Source organism: Mycetomoellerius zeteki, unplaced genomic scaffold (genome assembly GCF_001594055.1).
Source record: "Mycetomoellerius zeteki isolate Tzet28-1 unplaced genomic scaffold, Tzet1.0 scaffold158, whole genome shotgun sequence".
NCBI classification, from domain to species: domain Eukaryota; kingdom Metazoa; phylum Arthropoda; class Insecta; order Hymenoptera; family Formicidae; genus Mycetomoellerius; species Mycetomoellerius zeteki.
In genome coordinates, this window is record NW_017256532.1 from 1198727 (window position 1) to 1213059 (window position 14333).

General features: G+C 34.1%; 1 protein-coding gene across 5 annotated transcripts in view; it reads left to right on the top strand.

The window, feature by feature from the left end:
- The window catches only part of LOC108721004 (cytospin-A), a 61358-nt gene that overhangs the window by 33068 nt on the left and 13957 nt on the right, over nt 1-14333 (top strand). For all 5 annotated transcript variants that reach the window (XM_018445297.1, XM_018445302.1, XM_018445299.1 and 2 more), the window contains exon 3: nt 1211-1366. In XM_018445297.1, coding sequence (XP_018300799.1) covers nt 1211-1366 — 156 coding nt within the window. The remainder of the gene's footprint in view (nt 1-1210; nt 1367-14333) is intronic.

The following is a 14333-nucleotide window of genomic DNA, read 5'->3' on the forward strand; positions in this document are numbered from 1 at the left end:
ACTTTTTAATGATTTAACTATCTTTTGATTCATTTTTCATTTCTACAATTTTATTCTGTTGATTATTCTTTTGACTGCAATTGGTTTTTATTTTCAATAGACAGACAAAATTTTTATTGAAGTACATTTCATACAAGGCATTACGATTACATATCCTTTCCGTAATCATCCGTGGCACACAATCGCCATGGTCAACATACTTCAGATACTGTAACCTACTTCTGAAACTTGCTCATGTCACACAGTTTGATACTAAAAAAATGTTACTAAATAATAAATTGATATTAAAAAAATACTGCAGAAATAGTCTTATGTTTTCTTTTTTTATTCTACGCTTGTTGAACATAGTTCGAATGAGAGTTGAAATGTTCTTGTATGTAATTATTACATTAGTTTGTTAATTGATTAATTCGCACATCGTTTACTGCACTCGGCTCCTAATAGTCCAATTTTCTTTTATTGTTTTCGATTAAAGAGGAGGCTCAACAGAATACTGAGAAACACATAATGCGATGAAAATATAATTCAAGATAATAACATCAATAAAGTATTTTTCTCTCTTTACTTTGTGTAATATTAAAAATATTTTTAAACACAATCGATTGTTGTGTATACAGGATGTAACTGAAATAACGCCCACTAATCATATAGTGTTATTCTTAATAAAAAACTGAGACGAAAAGTCCTCTACCATTTTGCAATTTTCGCAATATTTTTTTTCTGTTAACCAATGAACAAAATGTCTAAAATCAACGTATAAGACAGCTTTAGATAGAACTCTTTAAAAGTTCTTTAAGAAAAATCTTCAAAATATTTCACAAAGAACACAAAAAGATATCTCAAAATTGTACATCGATACATTTTATTCGTTTATTCGGCAATATTTAGAAATTAATATCTCGTTAACTATTGCAAAAATTGCAAAATGATTGAGGACTTTTCGACTTAATTTTTTATTAGGAATAGCACTGTATGGGCGTTATTTCAGTTACACCCTGTATATAAATGTGTAATTTTTAAGAAATTAATATCAATATAATAGGGCGCCTCGAAGATAATGTCCATCTTCATCACTGTCTTTACGAAAAGAAAAATTAATCAGCGATTCGACCAATTAACCGCGCCGGGGTCAAGGCGTCTGTTACTTAATAAAAAAAAAAAAAAATATCAATTCCCAGTTTAATCCACAAGCAATTAATGCGAATTTCAGGGCGAAGCCGGCTGAGCCTGCAGCACCAGTATCCAGAGCAGCGCCGAGCGCGGTGCGGAAAAGGGACCCGGTCGCGTCGCTCTTCAGCGCGAGGAGACCGGCGAGAAGAGTCGTCCAAGGAGGCAAGGCGACGAAACCGGGGGACCAGCAGCTAAAGTGAGTCCTCAAGCATGGTTTCCCGCGATCTCGCATGTGCGCTCGTCTGTTGTAAAAAAACCGGGAAAGAGACAGAGAGAAGGAGAGACGAGAAAAAGACGCGCGAGATGCGCTCGTTCGTCGCTACTTCTCGCGAACGGGGTTCGACGACCCGGTGGCTCCTTTCCCCACGATTTCTCGATGCCACGCGCTGTACAAGAATTAAGGATATATATCTCTACGGGTATTATCTCCCGGTTCTATTCGGTTCATCGAGATCGTCGCCGAGCTCGCCAGATCGTCGGGACGAATGTCCGATCTTGATGGTCGACGAGATTATAATGTTGGCCATTTTACGTAACAGGTGAATTCTCGCGGAAACATGATACTCGTGCGATCGCGGTTATTTCTGTTTTCCTACAATCTTATTCTAAGCTTAGAACGTATCGCTTACCTGAAAAGTATAAAAAAATTAAGTTTTTCGGGAAAGAAAAAACTTTTTTAACCCGCCAGAAAATTATTGATTAATTAAATAATGTCAATAAAAAGAATATATTCTTAATGATTAAATATAATTTTGTTCATATTTATTTTTTCTTGAAAATCAACCCTTAAAAATCACTCTATTTTTTTTTAATATTTTAACGACTTTTTGCGAAGTTATGTTAGTTCATTTTTGAGAGAGAGAGAGAGAGAGAGAGAGATTGAGAAATAAGATAATATTTATTTAATTCGGAATAATAACTTAAAAAGCACATTTTTTTAGTTATGTCGTTTTTTAAGTAAGGGAGCGATTTATACTGAAAGTGCCATAATCAATCTGAGTAACAAAAGTGTTACCAACATTCATCTGTCTTTGTCTGTTTGAAATCTGTTTATACGCTTGCACTAGATAATAATTATTTGCTAAACTTTGTGCAACACATACTTTATAATATTTAAATTCAAAAACTTGTAGACTGTAATCAACACATGCAGTAAAATAGACAGGATAAATATATGTTGGAGACAGTGCCAATTAACCATGGCACTTTCAATTTATATGTTCTAAGATTTTCAACACAATTTCAATGTTCTTTCATTTTATTATTTTTTTCTTTGAATTTTAATGACACGACACGTTATATTTTTTAACATCTACTTAGCACTCCTTGCTTTATGCCACGTGCATTCTCCGGGTGACCTCGACATATTTATCTGTTGCAGTATTAAAGCTATTTCCGTGTCTGTCAATTTTTATTCCGAGGTGAACGCCACAGCACTTGGCGGTCAATTGAGAATTTGCAAGTTCTATCTTTTTTTATCCTTCCTTAATTCTACGTTCACGTTTATCGTTTACATATATCGTAAAGCTATTATGAAAGCTATATGAAAAAAGTGGTTGATGCACGACGGTAAAAGCGTTTAATTGGCGTCATATTTTTGCGTGAAATCGACAGATCGATTTTTCGCCGAAAATATACTCTGCCAGTTGCACGTCAATTTTTCATTAGTGATTTATAACGCGAGTTCAACGAACCCAGACGTTACCTTTATAGAAATAAATAAATCGTCAGACTTGTTGGAACGAGTTTCAACGATAATTATCGACGACGTAATAAAATATACGAGGTGGCATGTAATAATATATTCTCGATGCATTTATTTAATCTTGTGACACTTACGAGTGTAGTGAGATCTTTATAAGAAGAAGAGAAAACCACATATTTGTTCATCGTCAATGGATAGACAGATGAAAGTTCGAAATCTATAAGAAAGCTGTTGAATTCTCGGTACCTTTTTTATATTTTATTGTTAGTAAATTCCATGAGTTTTCTATAGAAAAAAAATCGATTTTTTGAGGTTAATTAAAGATTATCCCCATTAAAAAAAATTATATAATTTTTTCTTAATATGATTTTTCTAATTATTTTGGATGTAAAAATATTAAAGTAGAATTATATTAAATCGAGCTTCTGTAACAAATTAAAAATTTATAAAAATGTAACCGACTTTTGGGATCAAAAATTATTACTTTTTGCACATTGTTGTATTAGTAACGGATTTTCTTAGCATGCTACGAGGCGCATTCGCGTCTCGCGTGATTCGCATTTGCGCTCACTTTCTCTCATTTCCCGCTCCTCGGTGGCTGGATTTCGCGAATCTTTCGAAATATCGCTCACCGATAAAAGGAGGCGGACAGCCGTGCCGCACGGTTTAAACCAGTTTAAACCTCGAGGCTACAATAATATCCCGATATCGAAACTACGTCATGTTTGACATCAGCATTTTCTACTTGCAGTTCCTTTTTTTCCTCAATGGCTTAATCCACATCTTAATTTTAATAAAGAAAATTTATAGCTATTTTTGACGGAAACTTGAGAATTTTTCTATAAAAAAAAATGTTAATTTTAACATTTTTGCATGTCTCAGAAAGTCCACTATATGTCTTTAAGTTGAAATTAACATTTTATTTTTAACAGTGTATATATCTAGACATTATATACCCGTCTCTTTCATAGGATTTTGACAAAATTACTTGTAGCTAAATTCTGTTATAGACTCTCTAAAGTGGCTATAGACTCTGTGGCTAAGGTCTCTTTAGAGGTCTCTTTTCTAGCATGTAAGCATTTTCAAGTAGTACGATTTTTTCAACTTTACGAATTCCAACAAAAAGTGGACAGGACTGCTCGTCTGTCTCTGGATTTGAGTTCAATGCGAAGCGTTGTCGACACTCGACAGGATGACAGGCCCTTGAAAAGTTACTTATGAGTTCGCAAGAGTCGGCAAAGCGACAGCTGAAGCTCAGCAATGTATTATATTACAGAATGGAGCTGATTTGCGACTTTATATTCTTCTGAACATTAGGATCTCAAATTCGTGTCACGAGGTAGCGTTATTTATTCAATTCGCAACTGTGGAAATCGGGATATTGACAAAAATATTCTGGTTATTAACTAAAAGTATGAACAAAATGCATTTTGATCATACTTTTAGTTAATAACCAGAATATTTTTGTCAATATCCCGATTTCCACAGTTGCGAATTGAATAAATGACGCTACCTCATACCAATTATAATTCTGATTATCATAATTGAATTTCTGATAGGATATTGACAAAAATATTCTGGTTATTAACTAAAAGTATGAACAAAATGCATTTTGATCATACTTTTAGTTAATAACCAGAATATTTTTGTCAATATCCCGATTTCCACAGTTGCGAATTGAATAAATGACGCTACCTCATACCAATTATAATTCTGATTATCATAATTGAATTTCTGATTATCTCAATTAGAATGTTTGATAGATTTAATTATAAGTCATGGAAATGAAAATACCAATGAGAAGCGACATTAGGTGTTCATGATGTGTACATTTAAATTCTTTTATTACACATTAAATAATTAGACATTTTGATCCCTAGTGTCGGTTCTGATTTGCATTTTCATTTCTATGATTCATATTCTGTACACTGAGAAAAATTTCTAGTTGAAAATGAACGAACCAGAAGACTGATCATATCAATCCGAATTCTAGTTATCTCAACTAAAATTAGGTATATTCGATTCAATCAGAAAATCCTGATTTGTCCATTTTCAACCAGAATTCCAATTAATGCAACCAGACTCTTTTTCTAGTACGGAGCCTTTTATTTCTTGCTTTAATTATACGTGTCTGATTTGTATCTTTATGATTTAATCTACCAGAATTTCTATTAATGCAATCAGACTTTTCCAATGAATGAATATATCGCATTTATTTTTAGCCTTTAGAGTTCTTTGACTTCATTCTACGTATCTGTCATACGTAATACTAATGTATGTATCTATCGTACATAAATTAGTATCACAAATCTGACATGGTGCACGCTGCATAAATTGTCGCTATAATAGACTTCTTGTATCTCTCGATAGTCACCAATGCTTGAGCACTGATATCCGTGTACGCGTGGGTCTCAGGCCCATCGCTACCGACGACCCACTCTGGCAATGAGAGCGGCACTCGACACTCCGACGTCTCCGACCCACATACCCAGTGAATCAAAAGTCAATGGGCGGCGCGACGCGCGCCGGTGCGTCCGCCTCAATTTGCGCCGTTCTCGCGGAAAACCGCGAGAGAAGACACGCGCACGCTGCGAATGAACTTCGTAAGAGAGCCGCGGGTAACTGGATTTTTCTCGCAAAAGCGGTTCCGAGAGCGCGATACACCAGACAGAAATTCACTTTTCAACGTAACACGTTGCGAGCATCATTCGCGACGTCCGGATTATTATAATAGTTCAGATACCGACTGCATTCGCTTCGTCGAAAACACTCTAAGATTACGTTCGAAAGCGAAAGATGATTTTAAAATTAATTTTGGAAATATCTAAATTTATATTAAAATATTTAAAGTAATGATAGAATAGCAATTTAATTTTAAATTTCTTTTGATATCTGTAGCTTGTAATTATTTTGCAACGTTATATTTGCAAGCTGATATATGTAGTTGTTAGGAAGAATTTAAAATTAAACTATTCTATCGTTACTTTAAATGCTTTGACATAAATTTAGATATCTTCAAATTCAATTTTAAAATTAATAGCTACATTTATAGATTTTTTAATTTTGTTTCTTCAATAATTTAATATTGGACAACTTTATTGAGCATTGGATTTGAACACTGAGAGAAAGGACTTTGTTAATTTAATAAGCCACCAGTACCTTTAACAAGTGATCGGTAAATATGTGACAACAAAATTTGTTGTGATTGTTACTAGTCTGCTATACCAACCAATTATTAATAATAGAAGCAAACTATATAAAACCTATCGTGGGGTCTTAAGTTATAGGAAACTGACCAATCACAGTCAAATATAGGGAGAATACTTGACTAGAATTGGTCAATTTCTTACGATTTGAGACCCTATGACCGTCTACGACTTCTATGTATATACATGTACGTATGAGTCTTTTATTTACTAGCGATACTATTGATTATATGTTACATGGACGAATGAGAAATAATTAATTTGCAATAGTAACTAATCGATCGTTTTCTTAACAAATATCACATTTGTTTTCCCTTGATTCGTTCCTATAACAAAATCATTTCTCTCAGTGAACCGTATCGAGATATTTTAATTTTATCTTGTATAAAGAGAATTAACTCCAAACACTAAAGGGAGAAGAAATCCGATAGTTTGAGTCGTATAATCAAGTGTGAAAAATCTGAGAAGGAGAGACATTATAATCACAGCGTAAGGAATGATTTTATACAAAGGTCTATTCCAAAGTCCGACGACATCCTGCGGTCTCAATGGCGTCTGTATCCGATTTAACGACGCCGTAAGAGCGAATAAGCACGGTCGTGATGTATCGAGCGTTTAAACGCTGTCCCTCGAGTTAGTCGCGAGGCGGACAAGGCCCGACAGAGCGGCCACTGTGCGCCAAGCGATTAAGCGGTCGCCTTCGTCGCGCGGAGGAAACGAGCGGCTCTCGAAAGGGTCTCCGAAGAAGGGCAGAGGTCAATTGACTTCTTTTGCGTTCGAGAGAGAGAGAAAGGAAACGATGAGACGAGCACGCGAGTGACGTCGTTTACTCTCGAAAGAAATGCTACCCGGACCTTATCGTCACGCTTCCATCCGCGTGTCATCCACCGACAGGCAGACCATTCGTCGATCATCGTGTGAACTCCTGTACCTCTATTCTGTAACTCCTAATGACAGTGTCGGTACTATTATACTATCATTACGCAGGTATTATGTATGGTAAAACGGTTGCGCAATGATAATATAAAAATACTGACGTTGTTGTTAACCTATAATGCTTGGCATGACTTTTTTAGACGCGTAGAGGCGTCAATTTTTTAAATCATATTTTAATTTATTCATATTTTTATATATATATATATGTGTGTGTGAATAAAGTTTTTTTTATTTTAATCTACAAGTCATTATAAATTCAGACATATCTTAAATATTAAAAAAAAATAATTTTATTGAAGTATTTAAAAGTTTAGTTATATAGATACAGATTTGAAAATAATTTTGTTAGTCCATCAAAATAATTATATAGAACGTTTAAATTTTGATGACCATACTGTAAAAATTTTTAACAACCTATTTGAACGTCCTATATAATAGTTTTGATGGTCCAGTTAAAAATTATTTTTATAGGCTATATCTAGCTAAATTGTTAGATATTTTAAAATATCTTTTCATACATAAAAAGATATTTTTCGAGTATTAGAAATTAAAAGAAATCCATATATTTTAAAAAATATTTCTTTATATTTATCATATATTTCTAATATTTTTATTTGTTTATATATACGTTGGGTTAGTTTGACTTTGATCTCCCCCTCCACCACAACTTATGAATTAAGCACTTATGAATTAAGAGTTATAGAATAAAAACTAAAAACGGTTCAAGAGATAACCGCGAATCGCACAAAGAGAATTTCTCTAATAAAAATCAGAGTAGGAAGTAATAAAAAAAAGTATAGTTCGAGGAACCGTATATATTTTCGAGCATAATTCTTCATGACGTGCATATGATGTGATATACAACTGTTATAATATTTGTTTACCGAAGAACGTTTACAGAGCAATAAAAGACGCTGTCTCTCTCTCTCTCTCTCTCTCTCACACACTCTCGTATTCATTCGAGCTCTTATATTATTTCCGATTTCTTCCACGTGTTTCTCAAGAGAGATTTTGTCTCCTTTGTTCCCAGGCAATTTTTATCTTATCCTTGAGCATCTATTTTCGCGCAGTTCATCATCTGTAGCGCGCGTATCTCGCCGTCGCTTTCTCTCTCATAATTAAGACAATTGTATAAATTAATGCGCGATTCAAAGGCATTTATCTCTCTCTGATCAGAAACACCTTTATGAACAGAATGACATCAGCGGTCGATTTTCTCGAATAGCCGACTTGTACCCTACACCTTGCGATAAGGATATCTACTTATGTCTCGTTCGAGTGAGATAAAGGTATATATGGAGCGAGTCCGAGGCCGTTCGGCAAACCGCAGTCGTTTCTTTTTCTTTCGCATGCGACCTTCAATTATACACGCTTGAAAATGAAACAGAATTTCCTGAGCTTTTTTCTTGGTCGAGACAAGGCGATGCTGTAATAATCATATAATGGCTTTGCAGCCTCTAAATAAAAGTTTACGGAGGCGATAAATCAATCGCGTAATTGAAATAAGAAACAACACAGAGATATCACAAAACGTCGTGATATACATAACTGTGAATACATTTTTTTACGGCTGTATAAACATTAAGGAAGTCTTAAAATTGTTTTACCGATTACTTTCAAATAAGTATTTTTTAAATTGCCTTTATATAGGTATATATCGATTTAAAAATCCTTTTTCACAATAAAAGTATAAACGATAATGTAGTCCAGATTTTGTGCTAAAAACAAAAAGAGTTGAAAAATTACAATTTTGTTATTCAGCTTCTGACAATATTTGTTTTATATACAAGTTTTATACTTTATATGTATAGAACAATTTTTTGGATTAGGGATCATATGAACAAACAATATTGAATTCTTAGAATTAAGCTTAGATATTTAATATAAAAGATTAATTAGTTAGAAAATTTGTATGTATGCGTGCGTGCGATATTGATGTAGTAGTGTGTAGTGACACGTAAATCGTATGTGTAAATCCTACTGAATCGGAAAACAGACTTTAGGATCTCCTTAAATACGATTTCATCCATAAGAAAGAATAAATTTCGTACTTGAAGTGTAAATTTATCGTGATTTTTTTTTGCAAAAAGTTAAATGCGTTAAGTTGCGCATTAAAGCGACTATATTAGTCGAGAATCAAAGATGCTGAATCTAAAACGCGCTTAAATTAGCGATGTCGCGATTTTATATATGCAAATGTGTTTACTCTCAGGTGAGGCCATATAACTTACGACGCGACAAACACTTTTATCTCGGACTGCGATTGCGATGTGTAATTTTCATGAGGCAATGCTCATCGAATTCGACGACGACACGTATCATGCACGCTCTGCATGAAATTTAAATCGTATCACAGCTTCGGTATGCGCGCTAATAATTGCTTACGCGTCACTGTGATACGATATTGAAATATTAATAGCTGAATAAATAATGATTAATGAACAGGTCCGTAAATTCCGAAACGCAAAGACATTTTTTTCTTTTTTGAAGGTCTGAATTGGCGTCCACGACGCGACGACGGCACGATTCTGACTATAAATTCGTTCATATCCGCCTAACATTTCTAGAAAGCGCAACATTGCGTTGTCCAGTAAATTTATCCCGTTTAAATTGATCGTCTATTAAATTTAACTTTCTTAATAAGGCTGTTATTTTCGTCTATTTTCTTCAATCTTACAAATTCAACTGATTAATTTTTTTATTAAACTTATCTCGTATCATGTATTTTTGATAAATCTTTTTTTAAAACAAAATCAGATAAAGTTACGTTATACAAAAATTCATTATTCAAGTTATTCATGCCATAAATTAATACTAAAGGTTCAAACTTGAGCCGAAACGTTCAAATACTTTTGTTAAAATTAAATACACTAAAAGAAATATCAATCTTTTCGTCGATTTCCAGCGCCCACTTTATCTTTAATATTAATTTTGGAATTTCGGAAGTCCTCATCGTGGTTATTCGTGTCATGTTAATTCAATATTAATACATGCTCTATAAGCAAGTCGCATAGATCTTTTAGTTATATTTATGTTTATATAGAGATAAATAGGTGGAAATTTATGTTCTGTCTCTAATGATCGAGTATAATATGCTTCATTCTAACGGGCGAAAATTTCTATCGGTATTCATCGTAACGGAATCTCATCGAACGGTCCGTGGATACCACACGAGGGCACAGTGCCGTCTCTGTTCCGCGTTATCTCATCGATCGTATGATCAGACTGCAGAGCTTCACGTCCGACTCGATCACTTCGTCTTCTGGACATTACCATCGCGAGGACTCATCGCTTCGCCACGTGCACAAAAACCGACACGCACAAACAGCAACCATTGCTATTTATTCGTCTACCTGATTATTTGTATTGGGATCGATACTCGATAGTCGAGCCATTAATTATAAAACTATAACGTAAGAGTCACCGTATTGTTTTGAAATATTGCATGTATAACTCTCTCTTTTCACCAATAACAAATTAATTTATTTTAAATCTTTTTGTAACATTTTCTGTCTGCAAAAAAATAATGTAGGCAACCGGTCGCCTAAATCGTACTTTATAGGTCTTTTAAATCGTATCTCCTTTAAATTGAATTTACGAATGAAACATGAAACTAATTAAAAATATAAGATTAATAAAAGAAAAAACTCATTAATTAATATACGTAATAATTAACTAATACTTAATTTTAGTAATTTATCGAAAAAAGATCAAGTATTTAGTAATTACTAAGATTACTAATGAGTAATTACTAATGAAAAGACGAGGACGTCGAAATAAAATTGGCTAGAATTTATTTTTGCAATTGACATTTGTATTCACATCAATTAGTTCTATTATTATCAATTATTAGTCTTTTCTTGTGGATTTAGAAATCTTGATATAAAAGTATCGATTTAATTTTTATAATAATTGCATATATATATATGCAATGAATGTAAAATATTATACAATAAACCTTCTACTATGAAAATACAAAAATTCATAATAAAATTGTATGAGTATTGATTATATCATTATCAGCTAAATTGATCAAAAATTAATATCAGTTATCAGATGTAACGAACTTTTTAAAGTGTTGTTAAGGGGATGCTAAAGTTGTTCTACTTTACCATCATTTCCATTCGGTGAAATATCTCCAAATTGAATTGACGGATTGCAAAATTGTTTTTACAGAATTAAAGTACGCACAAACAGGACCTCAGCTGTATCGGATTTTATGAGAAAATCGAAGAAAAGTTTAAAAATTCGCTTACTTTTAGCTCGTACAGCTGACACCTCAGGTCTATATTTGCTTCATACAAGAGTTTTATAGTTTATATCTTGAAAATTGCGCAGTATTCTTACTTTCTTCTTGTTCTTCGTGCGAGATATTTTTGCAGAGAGTGAAATCTAAGATTTCGCATCGTCGAAACGTATTGTGCGGAGAAATCTGGCGTATTCTGCAACTCCGAGCACATTTTTACTCGTGACTATTGTAGCGGCTCATATACCCGCTGACGAGAGAGCTCGGGGGACCGTCGTCGAGGAGTGTCGTATTTCCGTCGGCCGGAAAAACGCATACCGGTTTGCCCCGGGCGGAGGTTCGGCGCACGTGCAAATACAACACCGTGCGGGGCCCTCGGCATGTGCCCTGCAGGATATGGGGCCCCGTATCGCGGACGAATGATTTTACCGCATATGCGACGTCTTCCTTTCAATTCTATTCTTCTTTATCGAACTGCCTCGAGCCTTCAATATTAAACTTTTTGTTTTATAAATTTATTTTAAAGAAATTATTTTGAGACTCTTATTTCAAAGAAATATGTTAAAATAATTTCTTTGAAATAAATTTGTAAAATTAAAAGTAATATTAAAAGCTTAACACGATTCGACAAAGAAGAATAGAATTGAAAATTATTTAAAAAAAATAAATTTGTTAAATAAAAAATAATTTCTTTGAAGTAAATTTGTGAAATAAAAAATAGAGATTCTCAGAAACCATCCGTGTTGATTTCATCGTAATTCTTTTATATAATATTCCGGGATTAGTGAATTTTGTAACAATTTAACGTTTTCTATACGTTCTGCTAATTACGTTTAATACACTCTGGAAGAATTGGAATTATGATATAAACAGATTCACGTCTCAGCCGCGTGTCTAAAGCTATAACTTTAGACTTCTGATTTCTTATTTACGAATTGTTATGATAAATTTCGAGAAGCGTAGAAGTCCACCAGCACTATTAGTCATGTCTTAAACGATATCATAAATACTTTTACGACTGACGCATCGATAATAACTAAACACGACCGATAGCAATATTTGCCTGTCATTCGACCATCTAACGAGCGGTAAACAGTTAGGTTTGATGTTTCGAGCATGCCATTCCATCCTACTCCTCGGCGAGCTCCAATAAAAATTTCTTTGTTCTCTTCGTCTAGAGATACAGTTACGAGTACTCATCGAGGCGAAACTACATTGTCTACGTGCATAATACAAGTGCATAAAGCACATGTAAATTTAGATATTTTTATTTTAGTGTTAGGTTTGAAAAGCAGATTGATTAAATTGAGATGGCTACATCTACAGGATACAAAACTGGAAATCAGGAAAATCAGGGAATTGACAAGGAAATTGAAAACGATCAGGGAAATTAAGAAAAAGACAGTGAATTTTGCAAAATTTCCTAGAAAATTAAAATTCTTGGCTTTAAAGAAGTTTAATATACGTACTTCACACCTACGCAGTAACTGTTTTGTATTTTGGAATACCATTAACTTAACGGTTAAAAATGCAAGTAATATCAGTAGCATTAATAGTAATTTACATTGCTGCGTTATAAATTGATCTCTTAACAAAATATTTAACGGTTTCCAAATCAGGACGGAAATATAAAAAAATTTTATTATTGAAAGTCAGGGAAAATTATGAAATTTTGTCTGTAAATCAGAGAACGGTTATGAAATTTTAAGATGAGGATTTATGATAATCTTGATTTAGACTGCAAATAATGAGGAATGTAGCTGTAGAATGACAAGAAAAGATTTATCTACCTCACGTCTCGCATTGCGAAGGCAAGGAGACCTTTCGGCCACCGGGTACATACCATATGTTGACTGTATGAGAAAACTGGTCGACCGGTGAGACGTCTGCGGATTCCGTGTGGCCTCCTTAAGCAGCTCCTCCGCTTCTCTCTTCCCTTCCCTTTCCTTCCCCGATATCGTGCCATCCTCGACGGCGACGAGGCGCGTACCCGTTCCCAAGAGCTCGACGGCTATCCCTCTCGTCCCACCAGCCACCCGGGCAATTATCTCTCCCACTCTCCTTCTTCTTTGATCGAAAATCGACGCGATTCCAAGTGATCGAAGCGCGTCAAAGGGCAATCGACCGTGTATAGCAGCCACTCGGAGATTGCTAATCCGCGATTGCCACGATCGGCTCTTACCACCAACCCTTTCTTCATGTTATGTGCGTACACAACTCACACGATGTTGGCGATTAGTTTAACGAATCCGCTAATTGACATTTCGCAAATGCATTTACTTAAGACGTCGGTCTCGTTAAAGATACGACACGCAAAAAACTTAAGCAGTAAGACGTAAGCAGTAAACAATTAAATCAACATTTCGGATTTGCTACTGCTTATGTTATTGCCTTACGTTCTCTATGATTGGCCGATTCGCTTTATATTGCTTACGTCTTACTGCCGTTTTTCGTGTACAATAGCATGTAAATCATGAAGTACAGTCTGAAGATTTTTAAAATTTTCAGACTGATTGAAAGTTAACAAGTCAATATGAGGCATTGAATTTTTCAGAAGCCGTAAAAAGTGCGTGGCTAAAAATATTCTGAAGAGAAAAGAATTTGTCTGGCAAAGAGATAATTGTTTAATGACTCGATAATGTAAATAATAAATTAAAGATATAATTGGCGATGAGAATTCGGTACGATAAGTAATGCGCAAATTTTTCAGTATTCAGAGAAGGATCTATTCGTCAAAATTTTAGTCTGTATATTCTATACGAAACTCTATCGTTAAATGTAAGAATATGTAAACTAGTATGTATATACAGAAAAAATGACTTTGCTGAAGTATGTAAAAACTCAGATAGATATACAGATCTGAATATAATTTTGCTGGATCATGAAAATAATTATAAAAGAAACTCAAGCATGACAAGTAATGCTGCAAAAAGTTTTGACATTCTAGCAACCCACTTGAGCGACCTACATAATTATTTTGATAGTTTAATAAAATTAGTTCAGATCTGTATCTAGCTAAATTTTTAAATAGTTCAGCAAAACCGTTCTGTATTTGTTTCATATTCATTTC